A 19,870-nucleotide genomic window follows, 5' to 3' on the forward strand; every position below is an offset into this window, starting at 1 on the left:
CCAGGCACCAAACAGTTAAAACTTTGGCTCCCAGAATGCCCTGGGTCCTCCTCCGTATATACCCCACCCCTAGCCATATCACTTCAGTTTAGTTAACAAGCCTCAAGGTAGGATAAGGAAAGAGCAGAAGGAAGAACAATCGTACACCAGAAACACTCTTACAGAAGATAAGGGAATCTGTGACCGAAAAAAATTCACCCAATGAAACCAGGTGCGTCAGGGTGGGTGCCCTGTGGACCTCGAAGAAAAGGAGTTATCTAGGTAAGTCTACCATAACTTTAAAATTCTTCTTTGGGGTCCATAGGGATCAACAGGGATACCATGGGGATGTCCTAAAGCAGTTCCCCTATGGTGGGGGACGATCTTGAGCGGAAATGAAAACTCATTGCTAAAAGAAGCATTCTGAGAGGCAAAACTATCAAAGGCATAGAACCTAAGAAAAGTGTGGACAGAAGACCACAAGGCAGCCTTGCATAATTGTTCAGCAGAGGCACCATGACTGAATGCCTACGATGGCCCTACAGACCGAGTAGAATGCGCTGTCACAATGCTTGGGAAAGGAAGATCAGCCTGTGTATACACCTGGGAGATAGTCATGCGTAGCCATCTCACCAGAGTATGTTTACCAACTGGCCATCCTCGTTTGTAAAACATATAATACAAAAAAGAGAATCCGATTTTCTAACAGAAGTCGAACGCTCCACATAAATACAGAGAGCATGAACTACATCCAGGGAGGCTTCGCCTACAGAAAGGTCTGGAGCCACAATTTCTTCATTTACATGAAAACAGGACACTATCTTAGGAAGGTAACCCTCCCTAGTACAAACAGCAGCATTATCCTGGTGAAAAATAAAAAATGGGGAATGACAAGAGCGCGCTGCCAAATCAGAGACACTGCAAGCAGAAAAGATAGCAAGAAGAAAAATTGTCTCTGCTGTAAACCACTTCAAATCTGCAGAGTTTAAAGGTTCAAATGGGGAAGCTTGTAACCCCTTAAGAAACAAATCCCACGGTGCTACTGGTGGAACAAAGGGAGACTGAACTCATAGAACTCCTTGGAAAAAAATTCTAGCATCTGGTAATGAAGCAATCTTCTTCTGGAACCAGACTGACAGTGCAGAAAACTCTCAAAGTGGCCAGGTGAGCAGTTACAGCACCTGGTATTCCCAGGTGGTCTCCCATCCAAGTAACAACCGGGTCCAACACTGCACAGCCTCCAAGATCAGACGAGATCTGGCATGTCCAGTGTGGCGTGGCAATAGGTAAATCCTGAACACCCTATGATCATATTCCTTATGGGAACACCATTGAGTAAAAGAATGCCAATCTCTGTAATAGATGCGGGCAGAAGCAGGCTTCCAAGCCCTAACATCATTTGAATTACAAAACTGGAAGACCTTTTGGTCTTAGGATGGATGATTCAAGAGCCAAGTCATCAAAACCAGACAAAGTAAGTCCGGATGTCGACAAGGAGCCTGCGTTAGTCCTATCCTCTTCCTTTATGGAAGAATCTGCTGTCTATGGACAGATTATGTAGGTCAGTGAACTAATGACGTCTGGGCCAAGCCCAAGCCACCAGTATTACCTTTCCGCCTTCCTGTTTGAATTTTCTGAGAACTCCTGGGAGTAGAGAAATCGGAGGCAATAGATACGCCAGCTTGAAATCCCATCCCAGTGCATCCACAAATGCCGCTGATGGGTCTCTAGACCTGGACATGCACTTGGGGACCCTGTGGTTGTGGCGTGATGCCATTAGATCTATCTCTGGTAGAGTCAATTTGTTTACATTGGGCTGAAACACTCCCGGATAGAGAGACCACTCTCTGGCGTGTATGTCCTGGCGACTTAAGAGTCTGCTTCCCAATTTAGCACTCCCGGTATGAATATTGCCAAAATGGCCGGAAGATGAAGTTCTGCCCAACTCAGAACCCTTGTCATTTCCTTCATGTCTACATAACTTCTTGTGCCTCCCTGATGATGGAGGTAGGCCACTGTAGTCGCACTGTGGGACTGGATCTGGACTGGCCTGCCCCTGAGCAGGTCATGTGCCCTGATCAGTGCTCTGTATACTGCTTGCAGTTGCAGAAGGTTTATTGGCAGTTACCTACAGCACCTGGTATTCCAAGGTGGTCTCCCATCCAAGTACTATTCAGGCCCAAAAAAGCATAGCTTCCAAGATGGGGCATGCCCAGTATGGTGTCGCTGTAGGTGGTATGACCCTCTTGATTTGTCCATCTTCCCTGAAAGGTATGATGACCTGTCACTGCCCTCCATCCGCTTAGGCTGACGTCCGTGGTTAGATCCAATTTGGAGTCCAGAACGGGCACCCTTTGTCTAGATGATGCTTTCTCAGCCACCACAGGAGGGAGTGATGAACCTCTGGAGTGAGAAGGATCCTCTGAGACCTTATAAGATGATGCTGTCCGTTCCACCTGGAGAGAATCAATCTTTGTAGAGGTCTGAAATGGAACTGGGCATATTCCACCATGTTGAAGGATGGATCCATGAACCACAGGACCTGCCTAACTGAGTGAATTTAGCCTCTGATTTTGGAGCAATATGCGCACTCGCAATTGTAAAACCTCCGTAGTCTGTCAATATCAGGAGGCCGTCCAAGTATGGCAATATCCTGACTCCTTCTGAGATGAGCAGTCATGACCGCCATTATCTTAGCAAACACCCAAGGGGCTGTGGACAGACCAAAAGGCAATGGTAATGTTGCTGACAAACAGCCAAAGCTCAGAAACCCTTGTTGAATAGTGCAATAGGTACATGCAGATATGATCCTTTATGATCAGGGAACCATGAAATCCCCAGGTTCCATTGCCAGCATAATTGACAGTAGGGTCTCCATACAGAACTTGGGCACACGGATGAACCTGTTGCAAGATTTCAGATTCAGAATAGAGCGATAACTATTTAGCTTCTAAATCAAAACACAAATCTAAGTAATAACTCCTTCCTTGTTAGTTAAAGGAACCGGAATTAACACCCCTGAATTTAGCAGGGTATAAATGGCCTTGATAGGATCTGATGGGAGAGTTGTGAAAACAACCTTCTTGGGTGTAACCCTATAAGAAGGTGTCACGTAAGAATTCCCAGTAGGGAGGGGGATTTCCCACTTAATGCACTCTCTCTGTGGGAGAGGGTAAAAAGATACTAATCATTTTTGGAATCTGAAACAGTCTACCTAGAGTGTTCCATGCTTCTCCTATAACATCAGTGAGCTGTTCAGATTGAGGGAATCCAGCCTAAATCACCTTCTGGTGTCTGAATACCAGGCTTATTATTCTTTAGGAGGCGGAACTTAATCCTCTATAATGAGGATTGAATTAATCGCCCCTCTAGAAAAGAACATCCACTGATGAGTGATGCTCCTCCTCCGAGATAGGCCCAGAGGGAGAAACCTGTGTATCCTCTGCCTCCTCAAATGATATATAAGAATCTGAAAGCAGGATGGACTACACTTGGGGACCCCAATCCATATATATGCTTTGACGGCTGGCGCCTTATTCGCCTGAAACATCTGCAGATAGTTATATGCTAAAAACCAGATTCTGAACTGAGTGGACATAACCCTCCATGCAGGAAAGATGTATGGGAAGAGGAAACATAGCAGGCAGTAATCACTGCGGGTAATCAAAAGTGGGAGCTGACCCCTGAACAGGTGCTGGCGAGGTGGACTGTTGTGGTGTATAACAATCAAACCACAGTCCATCCTGTATGAACTCCTGAGAGGCCATTTACATGAAACTAACACAAGGACAACAGTCTCCTGTTAACCTTTGTCCTGAGACATGGGAAATACTTCCAAGTAACGTACAACCAGTGTAGGGTTAACAATGCAAAGTGACCCTATTCACAGATAAAATTAAATGTGAACTGGTCTCTAACCCCTATACATCAGGTAGGGTTAGGAAACACAACAGAAAAAAAACCTCTTCTTTCCAGCAGTTAGCATAAGTCACATAGAATGCATATATTTGCAAAAGGGCATTAAAATCAACTACCTAAGTAGATAAGTATGGTAGAATCTACATGCCTAAATATTCTGCCTCCTCTACTTACAAGTCGGCACTGAATCAATAAATACAAACACAAAAGTTGGTAGGATTCCAGTGCTATATACCTTGGATGCAGGAGAAAAGGTATACTCAGAGACCAAATCTCCCTCAGCAAACATTTCCATGATGAATTTCAGCTGAGCGTCTCCAAGTAATTAGGAGCGAGGGGGATGGTATCTCAGTCTTCACAAATAAATGTGAAATACAATTTAACCCCTACAAATCTGGTAGATGAGGGTCAAATAGAGCAATAGCAGTGATATTTAGAACTGTCTGAATTCCTGTTTCCCTTTATGCTTAGTATATATACGTATAAAGGTAACAATGCAATGTGACTACCTTCACCAATACCTCTATGTCCTGTGTGGACACATTTGCCGTACATTATTTACATGAGACCAGCAGAGGTGGCTACCCTTCCTGTTTCTCTTTATCTTCTGACATGTTCAAAATAAAGGCTACAATCACAAAGTTTATGTGAGTCTTCACAAATCTAATGAATGTGAAGCACTCAAAGAAATAACAGTAATCGTTATATTGACAGTAGAAATTTGCAAATAGGCACTAAATCGCAATCACATTGGTAGGATAGAAGTGCAATGCAAACAGCAGCTAGCAAAACAGTCACATACAAAACATATGCAATATAATTACAATAGGCTCAAAATCAACTACAGCAATGCAAAATAATAGTAGGATATAGAGCACCGTATACCTTAACCAAAGGAGAGGTATACAGGGAGACTGACCCAGACCCTCCTGAGACCACAGCTACCAGGTGCACTGGACCGTGAGTGTCTCATACACGTGGAGGGTAGGCGAAGAAACCCAGATGTGCGAAACCATTCAGCGGGACTGCATCTGAGTCGGAGCGCCTACCTTCCCTAAGCTGCGTTAACCAGCCGGATACGCTGGCTTCGTGGCAGCAGATTGCGTCTGCTGCGGATCCCCGGTGTCAGACGACAATGCCCCGGCTGGTGTAGTAAGAACGCGGACAATCTCTGGTACTTACAACAGTGGCTTCTGGTGCGTCTCAGACACCAAAATGCCACGCGCGATTCCCCACAAGCGAGGAATCGCCTTACCTGACATCTCAGAGCATCCGATGCAGTCCAGGTCGCAGCATTGCTGCTAAGCTCAGCTGCGACCCACGGAAATCACCAGCACAATTAATGATGTTGCGGCCCGGCGGAGGTAGATGGAGCCGCAGCACATGCGTCCTAATACCGACGCTTAGTACTGCCAACTCAAGAAACAAAGTTAAATAACTCAAAAAATAAAATCTTAGTACTGCCTAAGCAGTCCCCTGTACAAAGGTGCGTCTGAATCCTGCTCCACCAAACGAACAACTAAACTGAAGTCCTATGGCTAGGGGCGGGGTATATATAGGGGAGGACCCAGGCATTCTGGGAGCCAAAGCTTTAACGGTTTGGTGCCTGGTCTTCTAACCATAATATCCCCATGGTATCCCTGTGGATCCCTATGGACCCCGAAGAAGAAATAACTGGTAATAAATAAGTTGCAGTTCCAGCAAACCGAAATCTATGCAAACAGCTGCTTGTATTCCCGTCCTCCGCTTGTGAGTACAGCAGTCATCAGTATTATCTGCATTTGCCTCAGCACAATCCTTGGTCCAGAAGTTCCAACTGATATTGGACAGATCTGTGCACAAGCTCATCTCTGAATAGCCCGCAACTCTTTCTATATGCCATGGGGACACTATGTGTGAATGCCCTGTTGCCACAAGGTAACACGGATTCAACCATAAAAGAGAAGCCAATGTGAAGCGTACAACTCTGTATCACTTAGTGCTCCAAGTTGCATATGCTGCAGGACATGCTCAGTTTGTTAAAGATTGCATCAGGAACTGCATCAGGCCCATAGTAATCCATATGCTGCATCCACTCACAAATACAGTATTCCCAAGGCTGCCTCCAATCCCTGCATTGAGCATAGAGAGAATGCATTCTAGCTCTTAAGCCACTGATGTGCTGTCCTTCAATGCTTATTAGATTCCAAGTTAATTGTGCATTTGCTCCCACAAAAATGTACTCCTACTATTCTCACCAATTGTGCAGCCCTGTTGTACATCTGTTTGAATGGTTCATCCAGGGGAATTTCTTCAATTCGAAAGTTGACACCAGTGAAACTTAGCTGTCTTGCAATGTACATCCCGCTCACCTTCATATCCATGGCAACAATCTCCATAGCACCCACACCTCTGTACAAAGAGGAGGAAATAAAACAAATAATAACCAAGGGAAGACAGGGTAAGGGGTATATACTTAAAAATCCAAAGATATTAATTTAAGATTCTTTGCAGTCTGCTTCCCACACTACTTTGAGCCAATAAATACACAGTTCTCCCATTGAACCCCACAGTCATAGTTCTCTCCATGACACCTGTGACCAAACCAATGTTCCCTACACTGTAAAAGGAGTACCTCTTTTCAATAGCGTGCAAGAACTCGTCAAAAGTGCCAAAAGATGTGCCCTCTCCCCAGATACCCAGCCGACTCATATAGATCATGTTCTTGGGCTCAGATGCACCTGTGATTGAATGAGAAGGAAACTGAATCTAGATGGTGAAATATTTGGTCTTGCCAAAAGAGTGAGACAGACTGCACCTCTGAGAGTGGATAGGAAGGGTCTAGTAAAGCACTAAGTAGTGGTGAAAATAAACTTACCTGTGGCACTGGCATACACCACTCGTGCCAAAGGCAGGTTGTTCTGTAGCTCCAGTACCGCACGACCCATTTTGGTGCACGAAGCATTCTTGGCTTTGTGACATTCGTCAAACACAATCTGTAAAGGTGAAGGGTCAAGGAAATAACCTACACAACAGTAACTACAGTTACCAATGACATTCTCTAATGTAAATATATATATATATATATATATATATATATATATATATATATATATATATATATATACATACATACATACATACATACATACATATACACACACATCGATTGGGTTGCACTAGCTCCTAAAGGCGGTGATAGAGGCCGTACGCTTTTGAGAAGAGAAGCGAAGCAAAATGGATCCACCAGTTGGGCACACTGATGCCAAGGGGCTTAAATGAGGTAAATCCCCTTAACATTTTTTTATGATTTTTGTATGTTTTTTTTATTATAAGGCGGTAATACTCAGTGACCCAAGTCCTTTTAATGACCATAGCACAATGTGATATTTATATGGACCTTTTTTGGACCTGTTGACCAAAATGTATATATTATGTGTATGTTATATGTGGTATGTCTTGGTATGTTGTCAGTCACGTGATCTGGTGATAATTATTATCCTGGGTTGCTGTGGTTACCCGCCTAAGGTTTTGGACAGCCCTTTAAGAAAAGTTGTTACATAAGCAAGTGTATAACCTCCCCTCTAGAGTAGCAGTGCTGGGATTTATTGAATATTCAACAGGTAACCGGTGCTATAAGTTTACTATACTCTGAGTGGCTATGCGTTCCAAAGTATGGAACGCAAGCCTGTGTAACTATAACAGCGAGTGACACCTGTGTAAACGTGACTTCCGGTTTTGCTGAGTCACGTGACCTCTGGCGCTAGCGCTGTCAGTGACACACGTGGCGCTCTTTTGGAAAGGAGCCGCGTGGAGGATGTAAGTGTTTAGATTTAAGTAGGGTGCTCTTGTCATGTGAGTGGAGGTCTGGTGACCGCTAATTAGGATTATAGTGTACCTGGCGCGATCGGCGCCGCCCCAGGGGATGTGTCCAGCCTTGGCTATGGGTACATAAGGCAATGGTGGTGGTGGTTAGCTACTGATTTTCTGCTCTTGGCGGTCATGATAAAGGTCCTACTTTGAGACCGAAACGTCGACCTGTACTATGATATAAGAAATTAAAAGAACTTTTTCCTTTTGGAATACAAGCCTGGTGAGTGCTCTCTTTTATGGACTATGATTGCTTGTTCTAGTTGACATTGGGATTTTTGCACCCCAGCATATGGCCACTGGTGCAGTTTTCTACTTTCATATTATAATATATATCTATATATCTATATATATATATATATATATATCTGTATCTATATATATATATATATATATATATCTATATATAATCCAAAATATCCCGCACTCACATCCTCATAGATCCAACTGTTCAGAACTTTTAAGAGACGAAAGGCTAAGGTATGCAGTGTCTAAGGAAGTGTATTTCTCCTGAAATACTGGGTAGATAACGCAATCTGATGAACTTTGAATGTGGAATGATTGTTGGAGTTTGCTGCAGCAGTGCATTAGCCAAATGGTTGCAATGGTGCATTGTTCAAGTGCGACATTTGATGAAGTGTACCAGCAGACAAAACAGGTCTGAGCACAAGGCTGGTGGTTGGAAAAGGCTACTGTGTGCTCTTAACCATGTTAGATGGGCAAGACCCCTAGTTTAACATTTGTAAGCCAACCCATACCTGGTTGCCACAAATGCTCTAACTGCCTGACATGTCAATACTTAAAGAAAGGTAGTGCATTTTATCATCCATCCACGGGGGAAAAGTTTAAAATTCGACATCTTGCATGCACGAGAAAACTCATAATTTTACTATAACATGCCATTGTGCACAACAGTATGTCGGTAAAACTGAGCGCCAATTTAAGGAGTGCATGGCGCTCCATCGCTTTGCCATCAGAGAACCAATTGCCAAAGGGACTAGTGGTCAACCCATGGCGCAGCATTTTGACCTAGCGAAACATAACCTTTCTAGTATAAGATACTGTATCATACACAAAGTTTCAGCATTACCAAGAAGTGGCGATAGGGGCAAGAAACTTACTTCAACTTGAAACAAGATGGATTGATAGATTGGTCCCATGTGGCCTAAATGAAACTTTGGGCTTACAAAGTTTTTTTATATAAGCCTTAGCCTTTTTATGTATCTCAGTCTACTCTTTCAACACTGCCGTAAATTCGTCATATTTGTCTATTTGCTAGTACTACATTTATTGCAACCTTAGAGAAGTGTCACTCAGAGTGACTAGAATTGTTTTATGTAGCAGTATTGTGTAATATTTATAAACCATTGCTATTTCCACGATGTATCCATTCTGCTAGTACTTTGTGATTGTGTATACACTGTAACTTAGCATTGTCTTAGTTTATATAACAATGAAGGATAGTAATAAACAAAATTAAATATAATTTATAAAAAAAACAGAAAACCAGTTTTATATAGATTGAAATTGAGATGCATCAATTGGCCAATAAACACAATCATATATAAATCTAATTAAAAACTAGCACAAATGCAGTACTAAAGAACAATGCTCAAATTGCATATAAGAGTACATAGTTGATATTATCAGAGGTTGTATCAATTCGTAAAAATGTTTCAACCTTGTTAAGATAAAAAGTCTCAATGTTCCAATTTAGCAAATGTAGCAATGTATCGCTTATATATTTATGAAAAGTCCTACGGCATAATCCGTGAGATCAAGTCTGTGGGTAATCCACTGTGTTTAAAAAGCACACCGTAACATTGATCCAGTATTTATAAATTGAGTATATATATATATATATATATATATATATATATATATATATAGCCATAAATTACCTATAAGGTTAGCGCCTATTGTTTGTGTATTCTGTCTCACAGTTTAACCTGTGTTTGTATTGCCTATATCCTATGTTATTTTTTTCACTTTTTTAGCCGGGTATCCTAGCAACTTGCACACTTCACTCCCCACTGACGTCCAGCGTGACTGGAAACCGGGAACGGCGTCCAGCAAGCATGGTTGATGGGGTATTTAGAGCTGAGTGTTTTGTTATTGTATCATGTATTGTTGTTCCTGATGAAAGTGCATTAAAGTGCTGAAACGTTCAAAACCATAACACAGCTGTGTTATTTATTCATTTATCCAAAGTGCAGCCACTCTCCTGTATCTAATTGTTTAATATATAAAGAGAGGAGTAGTTTGAAGCGCCATGCACGACAAAACAGACACACGGCACTGCAGAAATCTTATACTTCAACGTTTCAGGGCTTCCATGCACAGTCATCAGAAAGACATAAGAATAAGAGATAGATAGATATCAAAATTGTAGGGCAACAATGCAAATATAGTAATATAGTGAAAGTATGTCAAAATTTGTAAAATAATCAATGTTGTTAATGTTTTGTGACTACTCCTGTATACTAATCTCTGTTTATGCAGGCAATATACTAATTTATCTAAATCGTCAATAATGAAACAGAATGTACTAATTTTGAATAAAGGATACAACTCCATCAAAGTTTTCCCCACACCAGTCTATTATTTGTTTAATTCGGGTCCGATGCTGACCTCCAGCCTGACTCTCCCCAATCAGTGCTGAATAAGTGGCAAACAGGACACCTTTAGATGCGGATGTGTCTCCATATTTGATCTGTAAAACGGGAAAGAAAATAAAGTCTGTTAAGTGTTTAGATAAGTGTTTCAATAAGGTCGTGAAGAAAACAGTTTTAATAAAAGCTCATGTAATTGGCATTAGATCATAACCCAGAGCCCACTCTGCAATCATAGTTCCTAAAGACAAAAATGAGAGTTATGGTAAGAACTTACCTTTGTTAACTCTATTTCTTCGAAGTTCATAAGGTCCACAGGGAGACCTTGGGGTGTAGGTTGGATCTGGATCCCGGGCACCACACAGTTAAAGCTTTTGCTCCCAGGATGCACTGGTCCATCCTCCCTATAGCCCGCCCCCGAGGCACCTCAGTTGGTAAGTAGCCAAAGGTCGGAGGAGGATAAGAGAAGGAAGACTGGTACACACAAGAATCACACTCTCACAGAGAAGGAGACGGGAAACCGGTGACCAGAAGTATAGCCCAGGTGCGTCAGGGTGGGTGCCCTGTGGACTTCGAAGAAATAGAGAGAGTTAAAGGTAAGTTCTTACCATAACTCTCATTGTCTTCTTCAGGGTCCATAGGCTCCACAGGGAGACCTTGGGGATGTCCCAAAGCAGTCCTTTAAAGGGTGGGGATGCTCCTGCGCTGAGAGAAGAATCCGGCGCATAAAGGAAGCATCCCGAGAGGCGACGGTATCAAACCTTAGAAAGGTCTTAATAGAAGATCACGTGGGTGCTTTACACAGCTGAACAGCCAAGGCGCCACGGCGAGCTGCCCACGAGGGGCCCACAGACCGAGTAGAATGAGAAGTAACAGAAGCCGGAATCAGCAGGCCTGCCTGTGTGTAAGCCTCCGAGACAGTCATACGAAGCCATCTGGCCAATGTTTGTTTATTGGCTGGCCATCCCTTTTTGTGACATCCATAGACCACACACAAGGAGTCTGATTTCCGAAGGGAACTGGTAGGGTCCACAGAAATCCTGAAACCGCGGACCACATCCAATGAGGCCTCACCAGCCAAGAGATCTGGTGACTGAAAGGCCAGTACTATAATTTCCTGACTTATATGGAAATGAGAAACCACCTTAGGAAGAAACTCAGGGCGAGTGCGGAGCACAGCCCTGTCCTGGTGAAATATCAGAAAGGGGGGGGATGACGACAGGAGAGTGCCCCCAATTCTGACACCCTCCTGGCAGATGCAATAGCCATAAGAAAAAGTCTTCGCTGTGAACCACTTCAGTTCCACAGGATCCAGGGGTTCAAATGGAGGCCCCATGAGGGCACTAAGAACTACTGACAAATCCCATGGAGCCACTGGAGGGACAAAGGTAGGTTGAATCCGGAGGACACCCTGGAGAAAGGTGTGGACATCCGGAAGTGGGGCAAGTTTACGCTGGAAGCAAAGGAATAGAGCAGAGACATGCACTTTCAGTGAAGCAAGGCGAAGTCCAAGGTCCAATCCAGCTTGAAGGAAGGCAAGGAAAGAATAAATACTTGAGGATCGTAGCTTCTGGTACAATGCCATTGGAAATATGTACGCCACACTCTGTGTTAGATCCAACCAGAGGCTGGGCTTACATGATCTGAGCATAGTGATGACTACAGAGCTAGAGAATCCTTTTGACATCAGGGGGATGTCTCAAGAGTCACGCCGTCAAAGACAGACGATAAAGGTCCGGGTAAAGGCAAGGACCTTGAGACAACAGGTCCGGACGTTGAGACAGTAGGAACAGAGTGTCGATTGAGAGACTCCGATCTGAGTACCAGTGATGTCTGGGCCAAGCTGGAGTCACCAGCAGGACAGTGCCTCAGTCTTGTTTGAACTTCCGAAGAACTCGAGGAAGAAGGGGGGACTGGAGGGAAAAGGTACGCAAACTGGAAGGTCCATTTCAATGGTGCATCTACAAAGGTTGCCTCGGCATCACATGTTCTAGACTGTACACTAGCAGTTTGTGATTGTATCGGGCAGCCATGAGGTTCACCTCAGAGGCTCCATCTGTGAGCTAGGAGTTGAAACACCTCTTGGAGAAGCAACCATTGCCTGGGATGCACGTCGTGACAGCTGAGGAAGTCTGCTTCCCAATTGAGAACTCCCGGAATGAACACGGCAGAGATGGCCAGGAGGTGACCCTCGGCCTATGTCAGAATGCATGACACTTCTGTTATTGCTGCCCGACTTAGAGTGCCTCCTTGATGGTCCATGTAAGCCACCTTACATTGGGTGGCATTGTCGGACTGAACCTGTACAGGTTTTCCGTGAAGTATGTGCTGGGCCAGGTTGAGGGCCCTGTAGACAGCTCGAAATTCCAATATGCTGGCTGGCAGGGTTGATTCGACAGATGTCCAACAGTCCTGAAAAGAGCGTGGACCGGCCGCTGTGCCCCAACCCGGGAGACTGGCGTCCGTCGTTAGGATTACCCAGTCCGGGAACCAAAAGAGGTCGTCCAGGTATGGAAACAGTCGGGACACCCTGACCACGCAGGAGGGCCGCCGTGATAGCCATAATTATGGTAAACACCCGTGGAGCTTAGGTACGCGTCCTGAATATCCAGACTGCATAGCTAGGATGATGGAGCGTAGGGGTTACCATCCTGAACTTTGGGACCCTTAGGAATTTGTTCAAGGATCTGAAGTTGAGGATAGGCCGATGAGACCCATTCGGCGTCTGAACGAGAAAGTAGAACAACAACAATAACCAGACCTTCACTGAGATAGTGGGACTGGCACAATTACCCCTGCTTGCAGCTAGGACTGCATAGCTTTCTGGATTTGTAAGGCCTTGTTCGGTTCTGAATGAGGGCCTGTGTAGAAAAACTGGTGGGGAGATCGTCTGAGAAATGAGAGGGCGTACCCCTTTGAGACCACTTCTCTTCCCCACGTATCTGTGATGTTTTGACACCAGTACTGGGCTAACTGAAGAAGTCAGCCTCCCACTCTGGGATATCCCAGAGGGAGGCCCGCCCCATCAGGCTGAGGGTTTATCCTCGGGCTTTGAAGCAGGGCGTCTGGTGTTCCAGGTCCGCTTGGTCTTGGGTTTGGCGGCTCTAGTGGAAGCCGACTGCCTAGGAAAAGACTGACCTTTATGCTTTCCTAGGCCTAGTAGAAGTAAATACAATCTTGTCAAGGTCTGTGCCTAACAAGATCTCTCCATTGTAGGGTACACCTTCTAGGCCTTTCTTGGAATAAACATCAGCCTTCCATGAGCGTAGCCACAGGGTACGGCGGGCAGACACAGCCGCGGCCAAGACTCTGGAGGTTAGGAGATTGGCATCTAATGTCGCTTTCCAAAATAGGCTGCATCTCGTATGTAAGCAACAACAAAAAAACATCTGATCCCTAGAAGCATCTGAGGGAAAAGAGTCTTCAAGCTTTAGCCACCCATGCAATAGCCATGATTGGACGGGCAACAGTCCCTGAAAAAAAAAAAAAAAGTATCGATTTCAGGCAAGCTTCAACTGTCCTATCCGTAGGATCCTTCAAGGAAGTAACTGTAGGAATAGGCAACGTAGCGCTTTTAAATTAAACGCGTAACATGTGAATCCACCGGTCAGTATGAAACCTCTTACCAAGCAACTGCCAGGCTGCAGCCATGAGTTCAGCTAGATGATCCGATAGAGGGAATTCTGCCGGAGCTACTTTCTGTTGTTTAAACAGAAGGTTCTTGGATTTAGGGGCTGGCTCTTCATCTTCTATTAATAAGATGGATCTGACAGCTCGCCCCAAGGCAAGAATATTAATTTATGACCGACTCTCATCCTCCTCTGGAGGGGAGTTAGGGTTAGAGAGAGATGAGCATCTGTCCGTGGACTGTGACGTTAACACAGGACGTGTCAAGGATTTACTGGGTAGAGGTTTCCCACCTTGCAACCTGGTTTGAAAGGCATTAGATGCAGCCATCAGACTCTGTACTGAGTTAGAGAGTACGTCTACTCATGGTGGGGGTACAGGAGGTACCTGTATCGCCTGAACCTGATGTGACAACCCCAAAGGGGGCATTACGTCCTGCTGTGATAACCCCCTCGGGGGATATATTATATATATATATATATATTTATATTAGGGGTGAGCGGGTTCGGATTTCTGAAATCCGAACCCCCCCGAGCCCCCCTGATCCGAGCCCGATCCGAGTCAGGCTCGACTTTTCCCGCCTGACTCGGATTCTGAAATCGAGGCAAAACGTCATCTTCCCGCCTTCCGAGTCTCGCGGGTTTTGGATCCTATATAAGGTACCCACGTCGGCGCCATTTTCTCACTCGGCTGTGGACAGTGAAGAGGGAGGGTGGGAGTTAGGGCTGTGTAGTGTAGTGTAGTGTAGTGCTGCTGTTGTCCACTACTTCAAAGTCCATAGGGGCTGGCTGTGTTGTGCTGTGCTGCTGTTGTTAATAGGGGCTGTGTCCACTACTTCAAAGTCCATAGGGGCTGGCTGGACTGTGTTGTGCAGTCAGTTCTCCATAGGGGCTGTGTCCACTCCAAAGTCCTGTGCAGTGTCCCAGTCCTAAAGAGGTGCTGTAGTGTTGTCCAGGGGGTGCTCTGTCCATCAGGGGTGCTCCCCCCAAGTGCTAAAAAAATAACATATTTTCTGTGTTTGTGAATTGTGTGCGCAGTAGCCGCACGTGCATCAACAAAGTAGTGCCAAGCGTGCGCCTGTGTCATAAGTAAAGGGCCGGCTGGCTTGACCGTTAAAGGGTGCTGTAACCCCCAAAGTACACTCCAGTCCAAACCAAAAAAAAAATTATTTTCTGTGTTTGTGAATTGTGTGCGCAGTAGCCGCACGTGCATCAACAAAGTAGTGCCAAGCGTGCGCCTGTGTCATAAGTAAAGGGCCGGCTGGCTTGACCGTTAAAGGGTGCTGTAACCCCCAAAGTACACTCCAGTCCAAACCAAAAAAAAAATTATTTTCTGTGTTTGTGAATTGTGTGCGCAGTAGCCGCACGTGCATCAACAAAGTAGTGCCAAGCGTGCGCCTGTGTCATAAGTAAAGGGCCGGCTGGCTTGACCGTTAAAGGGTGCTGTAACCCCCAAAGTACACTCCAGTCCAAACCAAAAAAAAAATTATTTTCTGTGTTTGTGAATTGTGTGCGCAGTAGCCGCATGTGCATCAACAAAGTAGTGCCAAGCGTGCGCCTGTGTCATAAGTAAAGGGCCGGCAGGCTTGACCGTTAAAGGGGTCTGTAACCCCCAAAGTACACTCCAAACCAAAAAAATATATATTTTCTGTGTTTGTGACTTGTGTGCACTGTGGCTGCACGTGCATCAACAAAGGAGCAGCGCCAAGCGTGCGCCTGTGTCCCATAAGTAAAGAGCTGGCTGGCTCATTTCTTAAAGGGTGGTGTAACCCACAAAGTGCACTACTCTCCAGCAAAAATAAAAAAATATTTTCTGTGTTTGTGTGCGCTTTAGCCGCACGTATATATATCAATATAACATAAATGGAGGACCAAACTTTCTCCGATAAAAATAAAATAGGGAAAGATCAAGAACCACTTCCTCCTAGTGCTGTTGCTGCTGCTGGGAGTTGTTCATCATCCCAGAGAGGAAGTAGGAACATCACTACTTTTACTAAACAATTGACCCTCCAACAGTCCCTAGCGATGAGGATGAAGTACGACAGCAGTCATCCTGAAGCAAAACGTATAACTGAGGCCTTGACTGCTATGCTGGTGTTAGACGTGCGTCCGGTATCCGACATTAGTGCAGTGGGATTTAGACAATTGATGGAGGTAGTGTGTCCTCGGTTCCAAATCCCGTCTAGATTCCACCTGCATCCTCAAAGCAGCAGCGACAAGCGTGCGTCTGTCTGTTAAAGGGTGGTGACACCCTCAAAGTGTGCTACACAAACAATAAAAATATTCTTCTTCTTTTTTCTGTCTTTGTGAATTGTGTGGGCTGTAGCCGCACCTGCATCCTTAAAGCAGCAGCGACAAGCGTGCATCTGTCTGTTAAAGGGTGGTGACACCCTCAAAGTGTGCTACACAAACAATTAAAATATTGTTCTTTTTTCTGTCTTTGTGAATTGTGTGGGCTGTAGCCGCACCTGCATCCTTAAAGCAGCAGCGACAAGCGTGCGTCTGTCTGTTAAAGGGTGGTGACACCCTCAAAGTGTGCTACACAAACAATAAAAATATTCTTCTTCTTTTTTCTGTCTATGTGAATTGTGTGGGCTGTAGCCGCACCTGCATCCTTAAAGCAGCAGCGACAAGCGTGCGTCTGTCTGTTAAAGGGTGGTGACACCCTCAAAGTGTGCTACACAAACAATAAAAATATTCTTCTTCTTTTTTCTGTCTATGTGAATTGTGTGGGCTGTAGCCGCACTTGAATCCTCAAAGCAGCAGCGACAAGCGTGCGTCTGTCTGTTAAAGGATTACATCGGTGACAGCATCCAAGTAGGCATGTCAGACAGTCCGTACCTGTACTGGCAGGAAAAAGAAGCAATTTGGAGGTCCCTGTACAAACTGGCTCTATTTTACCTGAGTTGCCCCCCCTCCAGTGTGTACTCCGAAAGAGTGTTTAGTGCAGCCGGGAACCTTGTCAGCGAAAGGCGTAGGAGGTTGCTTCCACAAAATGTGGAGAAGATGATGTTCATAAAATGAATTATCAACTCTTCCAGGGAGACCAGCCTCCAGAACGTACAGAGGGACCTGTGGTTCCAGCAGGGACGAATTAATACTCTGTGAGGATGAGGATGTACACACTGAAGAGGGTGAGGAATCGGTGGATGAGGAGGATGAGGATGACATCTTGCCTCCGTAGAGCCAGTTTGTGCAGGGACAGATAAATTGCCAGCTTGTTTTGTGGGGGCCCAAACGAACCAATCATTTCAGCCACAGTTGTGTGGCAGACCCTGGCGCTGAAATGATTGGTTTGTTAAAGTGTGCATGTCCTGTTTATACAACATAAGGGTGGGTGGGAGGGCCCAAGGACAATTCCATCTTGCACCTCTTTTTTTTCTTTGCATTATGTACAGTTTGGGGCCTAGTTTTTCAATGCCATCCTGTCTGCCACTGCAGTTTCACGCCTAGATGGGTCACGTGTTTGTGCCGCCCACTCGTGTCGCTTAGCATAGTCATCCAGCTACCTCGGTGCAACCTTTTGGACATAAAAACACTATTGTGAGGTTTGAGGTATTCAGAATAGACTGGAAATGAGTGGAAATTAAGGTTATTGAGGTTAATAAAAGCATAGGAGCAGAAAAACCTACAAATTCTGTGATTTTAGCTGTTTTTATGCTTTTTTTCAAAAAAATACAGATCCAAAACACAAAACCCAGAACCCAAAACACGGAAGGGTGGTTTTGGCAAAACCAATCCAGATCCAAAACACGAAGAAAGATCCAGATCCAAAACCAAAACACGAAAAGTGGCCGGTGCACACCCCTAATTTATATACCATAACTTGCCTGATAGCAGTATGGGGGCAGATGCCTGTTAATACTCTTGCCTTTGCTAGACATAGCTGCAGAGTAAATCGCACTGGGTATAATGCAACCACTCTGTATGTAGGATACTAGTACAGGTAGTAAGCAATATACTGGTCCTGTCTTATGCCTGGGTAAGATGCAGGAGCACACAGCCCAAATATGGCACAGTGCAACGAATGTAGGTGACAAAACCTCACAGATACTTAGTTCTATAAAGGTGAGGCACAGGAAAACCTCTGAATACACCTGTGTGTTAAGGTAATAGTCCGAGAAAAAACACTGGTCCTGACTGATGCTTGGATAAGCTGCAGGAGCCCACTGCCTAAGTATGCGACACACTGGTCCTGTCTGACACTTTGGTAAGCTGCAGGAGCCCTTTGCCTAAATATGGCACAGCGCAGCAAACAACAGTATGTGTGAGACCTCACAAATATTATCTTTTATATATGCGAGGTAACATAACCACCTTAACTACCCCTGTATTAGGGTAGAGTTAGAGGAAAGGTATAAATATATGCTGACAGTTAGGAAACAAAGACACAGACAAGCAGTGCTAGCATAAGTCACATACAATGCAGAAGTATACTGCAAAGTGGCACTACAATCAACTGCCCAGATTCAGTGTCTGGGAAGGCTATAGTGCTGCATACTCCAAACCAAGGAAGAGGTATGTAGGGGGACTGGACCACACGCTGGCCTGAGAGATCTACGACTGCACCATCCAAGAAAATGGCCGCCGGAGACCTCAGAGGGGGCGTGGCCCGCAGTAGGAAACAGTTTAACAAAGCCAGGCGGCAGTGGAAAGGCGCACTGAGCTGAGGGGTGGAGCTGCTAAACAGGGAAGGCTGCCTCCCCTGGCTGGCAAATAACCCCCGGTACACTGGCTCCCTCACCAACTACAAGTACCTGGTGGTCTAGCCAGCACCTCCGGTCTATCCCCTGAGACCATACATCCGGCTGCAGTCCGGGATGTTCCGCGGGGCCCGGCTAGCACAGTTCGGTACTGGCGTCGCGGCGCCGGCAGGGTGACGGAGCTGCAGCGCAGACGTCCTATGGACAGTCTGCTGCTGCGCGCTTTGATAAAAGAAAAATCTACAAAAAGAATAAAATAAAGTCAGCTTTGGGGCTGCTAAATCATTTCACACAGTGTGTCTCAACTGCTACTACAATTCTAACACATGAGCCGTACGAGTTATCAAGGATTTTTGCTCACACTCCGTAGCAAAAACAAAAAAGCTCAACTCTGACTCAGAATTAGGTTCTCTTTGTATACAGTGCAGGATAATCATATAATATTGGTTATAGAACAAACCATGAGAGTCCATACAAGAGAATGAGGAAACAGGAATATGAAAATATATATACAGTCAGGTCCATAAATATTGGGACATTGACAGAATTTTCATATTTTGGCCTCTATTCACCACCACAATGGCTTTAAAATGAAACAAACAAGATGTGATTTAACTGCAGACTTTCAGATTTAATTTGAGGGTAATTACATCCAAATCAGGTGAACGGTGTAGGAATTACAACGGTTTCTATATGTGCCTCTCACTTTTTAAGGGGCCAAAAGTAATGGGACAAACTAAACAATCCTAAATCTAACTTTCACTTTTTAATACTTTGTTGCAAATCCTTTGCAGGCAATTACAGCCTGAAGTCTGGAACGCATAGACATCACCAGACGATGGGTTTCATCCCTGATGATGCTCTGCCAGGCCTCTACTGCAAATGTCTTCAGTTCCTGCTTGTTCTTGGGGCATTTTCCCTTCAGTTTTGTCTTCATCAAGTGAAATGCATGCTCAATCGGATTCAGGTCAGGGTATTGACTTGGCCATTGCATAACATTCCACTTTTTAGCCTTAAAAAACTCTTTGGTAGCTTTTGCAGTATGCTTCAGGTCACTGTCCATCTGCACTGTGAAGCGCCGTCCAATGAGTTCTGAAGCATTTGACTGAATATGACCATATAATATTGCCCGAAACACTTCAGAATTCATTCTGCTGCTTTTGTCAGCAGTCACATCATCAAT

The 19,870-nt window shown here is 44.8% G+C and overlaps 1 protein-coding gene across 3 annotated transcripts in view; it reads right to left on the minus strand.

Annotated features, from left to right (window-relative positions):
- SBNO2 (strawberry notch homolog 2) overlaps positions 1-19,870 on the minus strand; it is a 104,541-nt gene that overhangs the window by 24,103 nt on the left and 60,568 nt on the right. For all 3 annotated transcript variants that reach the window (XM_088460358.1, XM_088460357.1, XM_088460359.1), the window contains 4 exons: positions 10,316-10,459; positions 6,755-6,872; positions 6,512-6,617; positions 6,135-6,288 (listed from right to left, as the gene is read on the minus strand). In XM_088460358.1, the coding sequence (XP_088316484.1) occupies positions 6,135-6,288; positions 6,512-6,617; positions 6,755-6,872; positions 10,316-10,459 (522 nt within the window). The remainder of the gene's footprint in view (positions 1-6,134; positions 6,289-6,511; positions 6,618-6,754; positions 6,873-10,315; positions 10,460-19,870) is intronic.

The sequence above is a fragment of the Taudactylus pleione genome, unplaced genomic scaffold (genome assembly GCF_031769625.1).
Source record: "Taudactylus pleione unplaced genomic scaffold, aTauple2 ptg000044l, whole genome shotgun sequence".
Classification (NCBI taxonomy): Eukaryota; Metazoa; Chordata; class Amphibia; order Anura; family Myobatrachidae; genus Taudactylus; species Taudactylus pleione.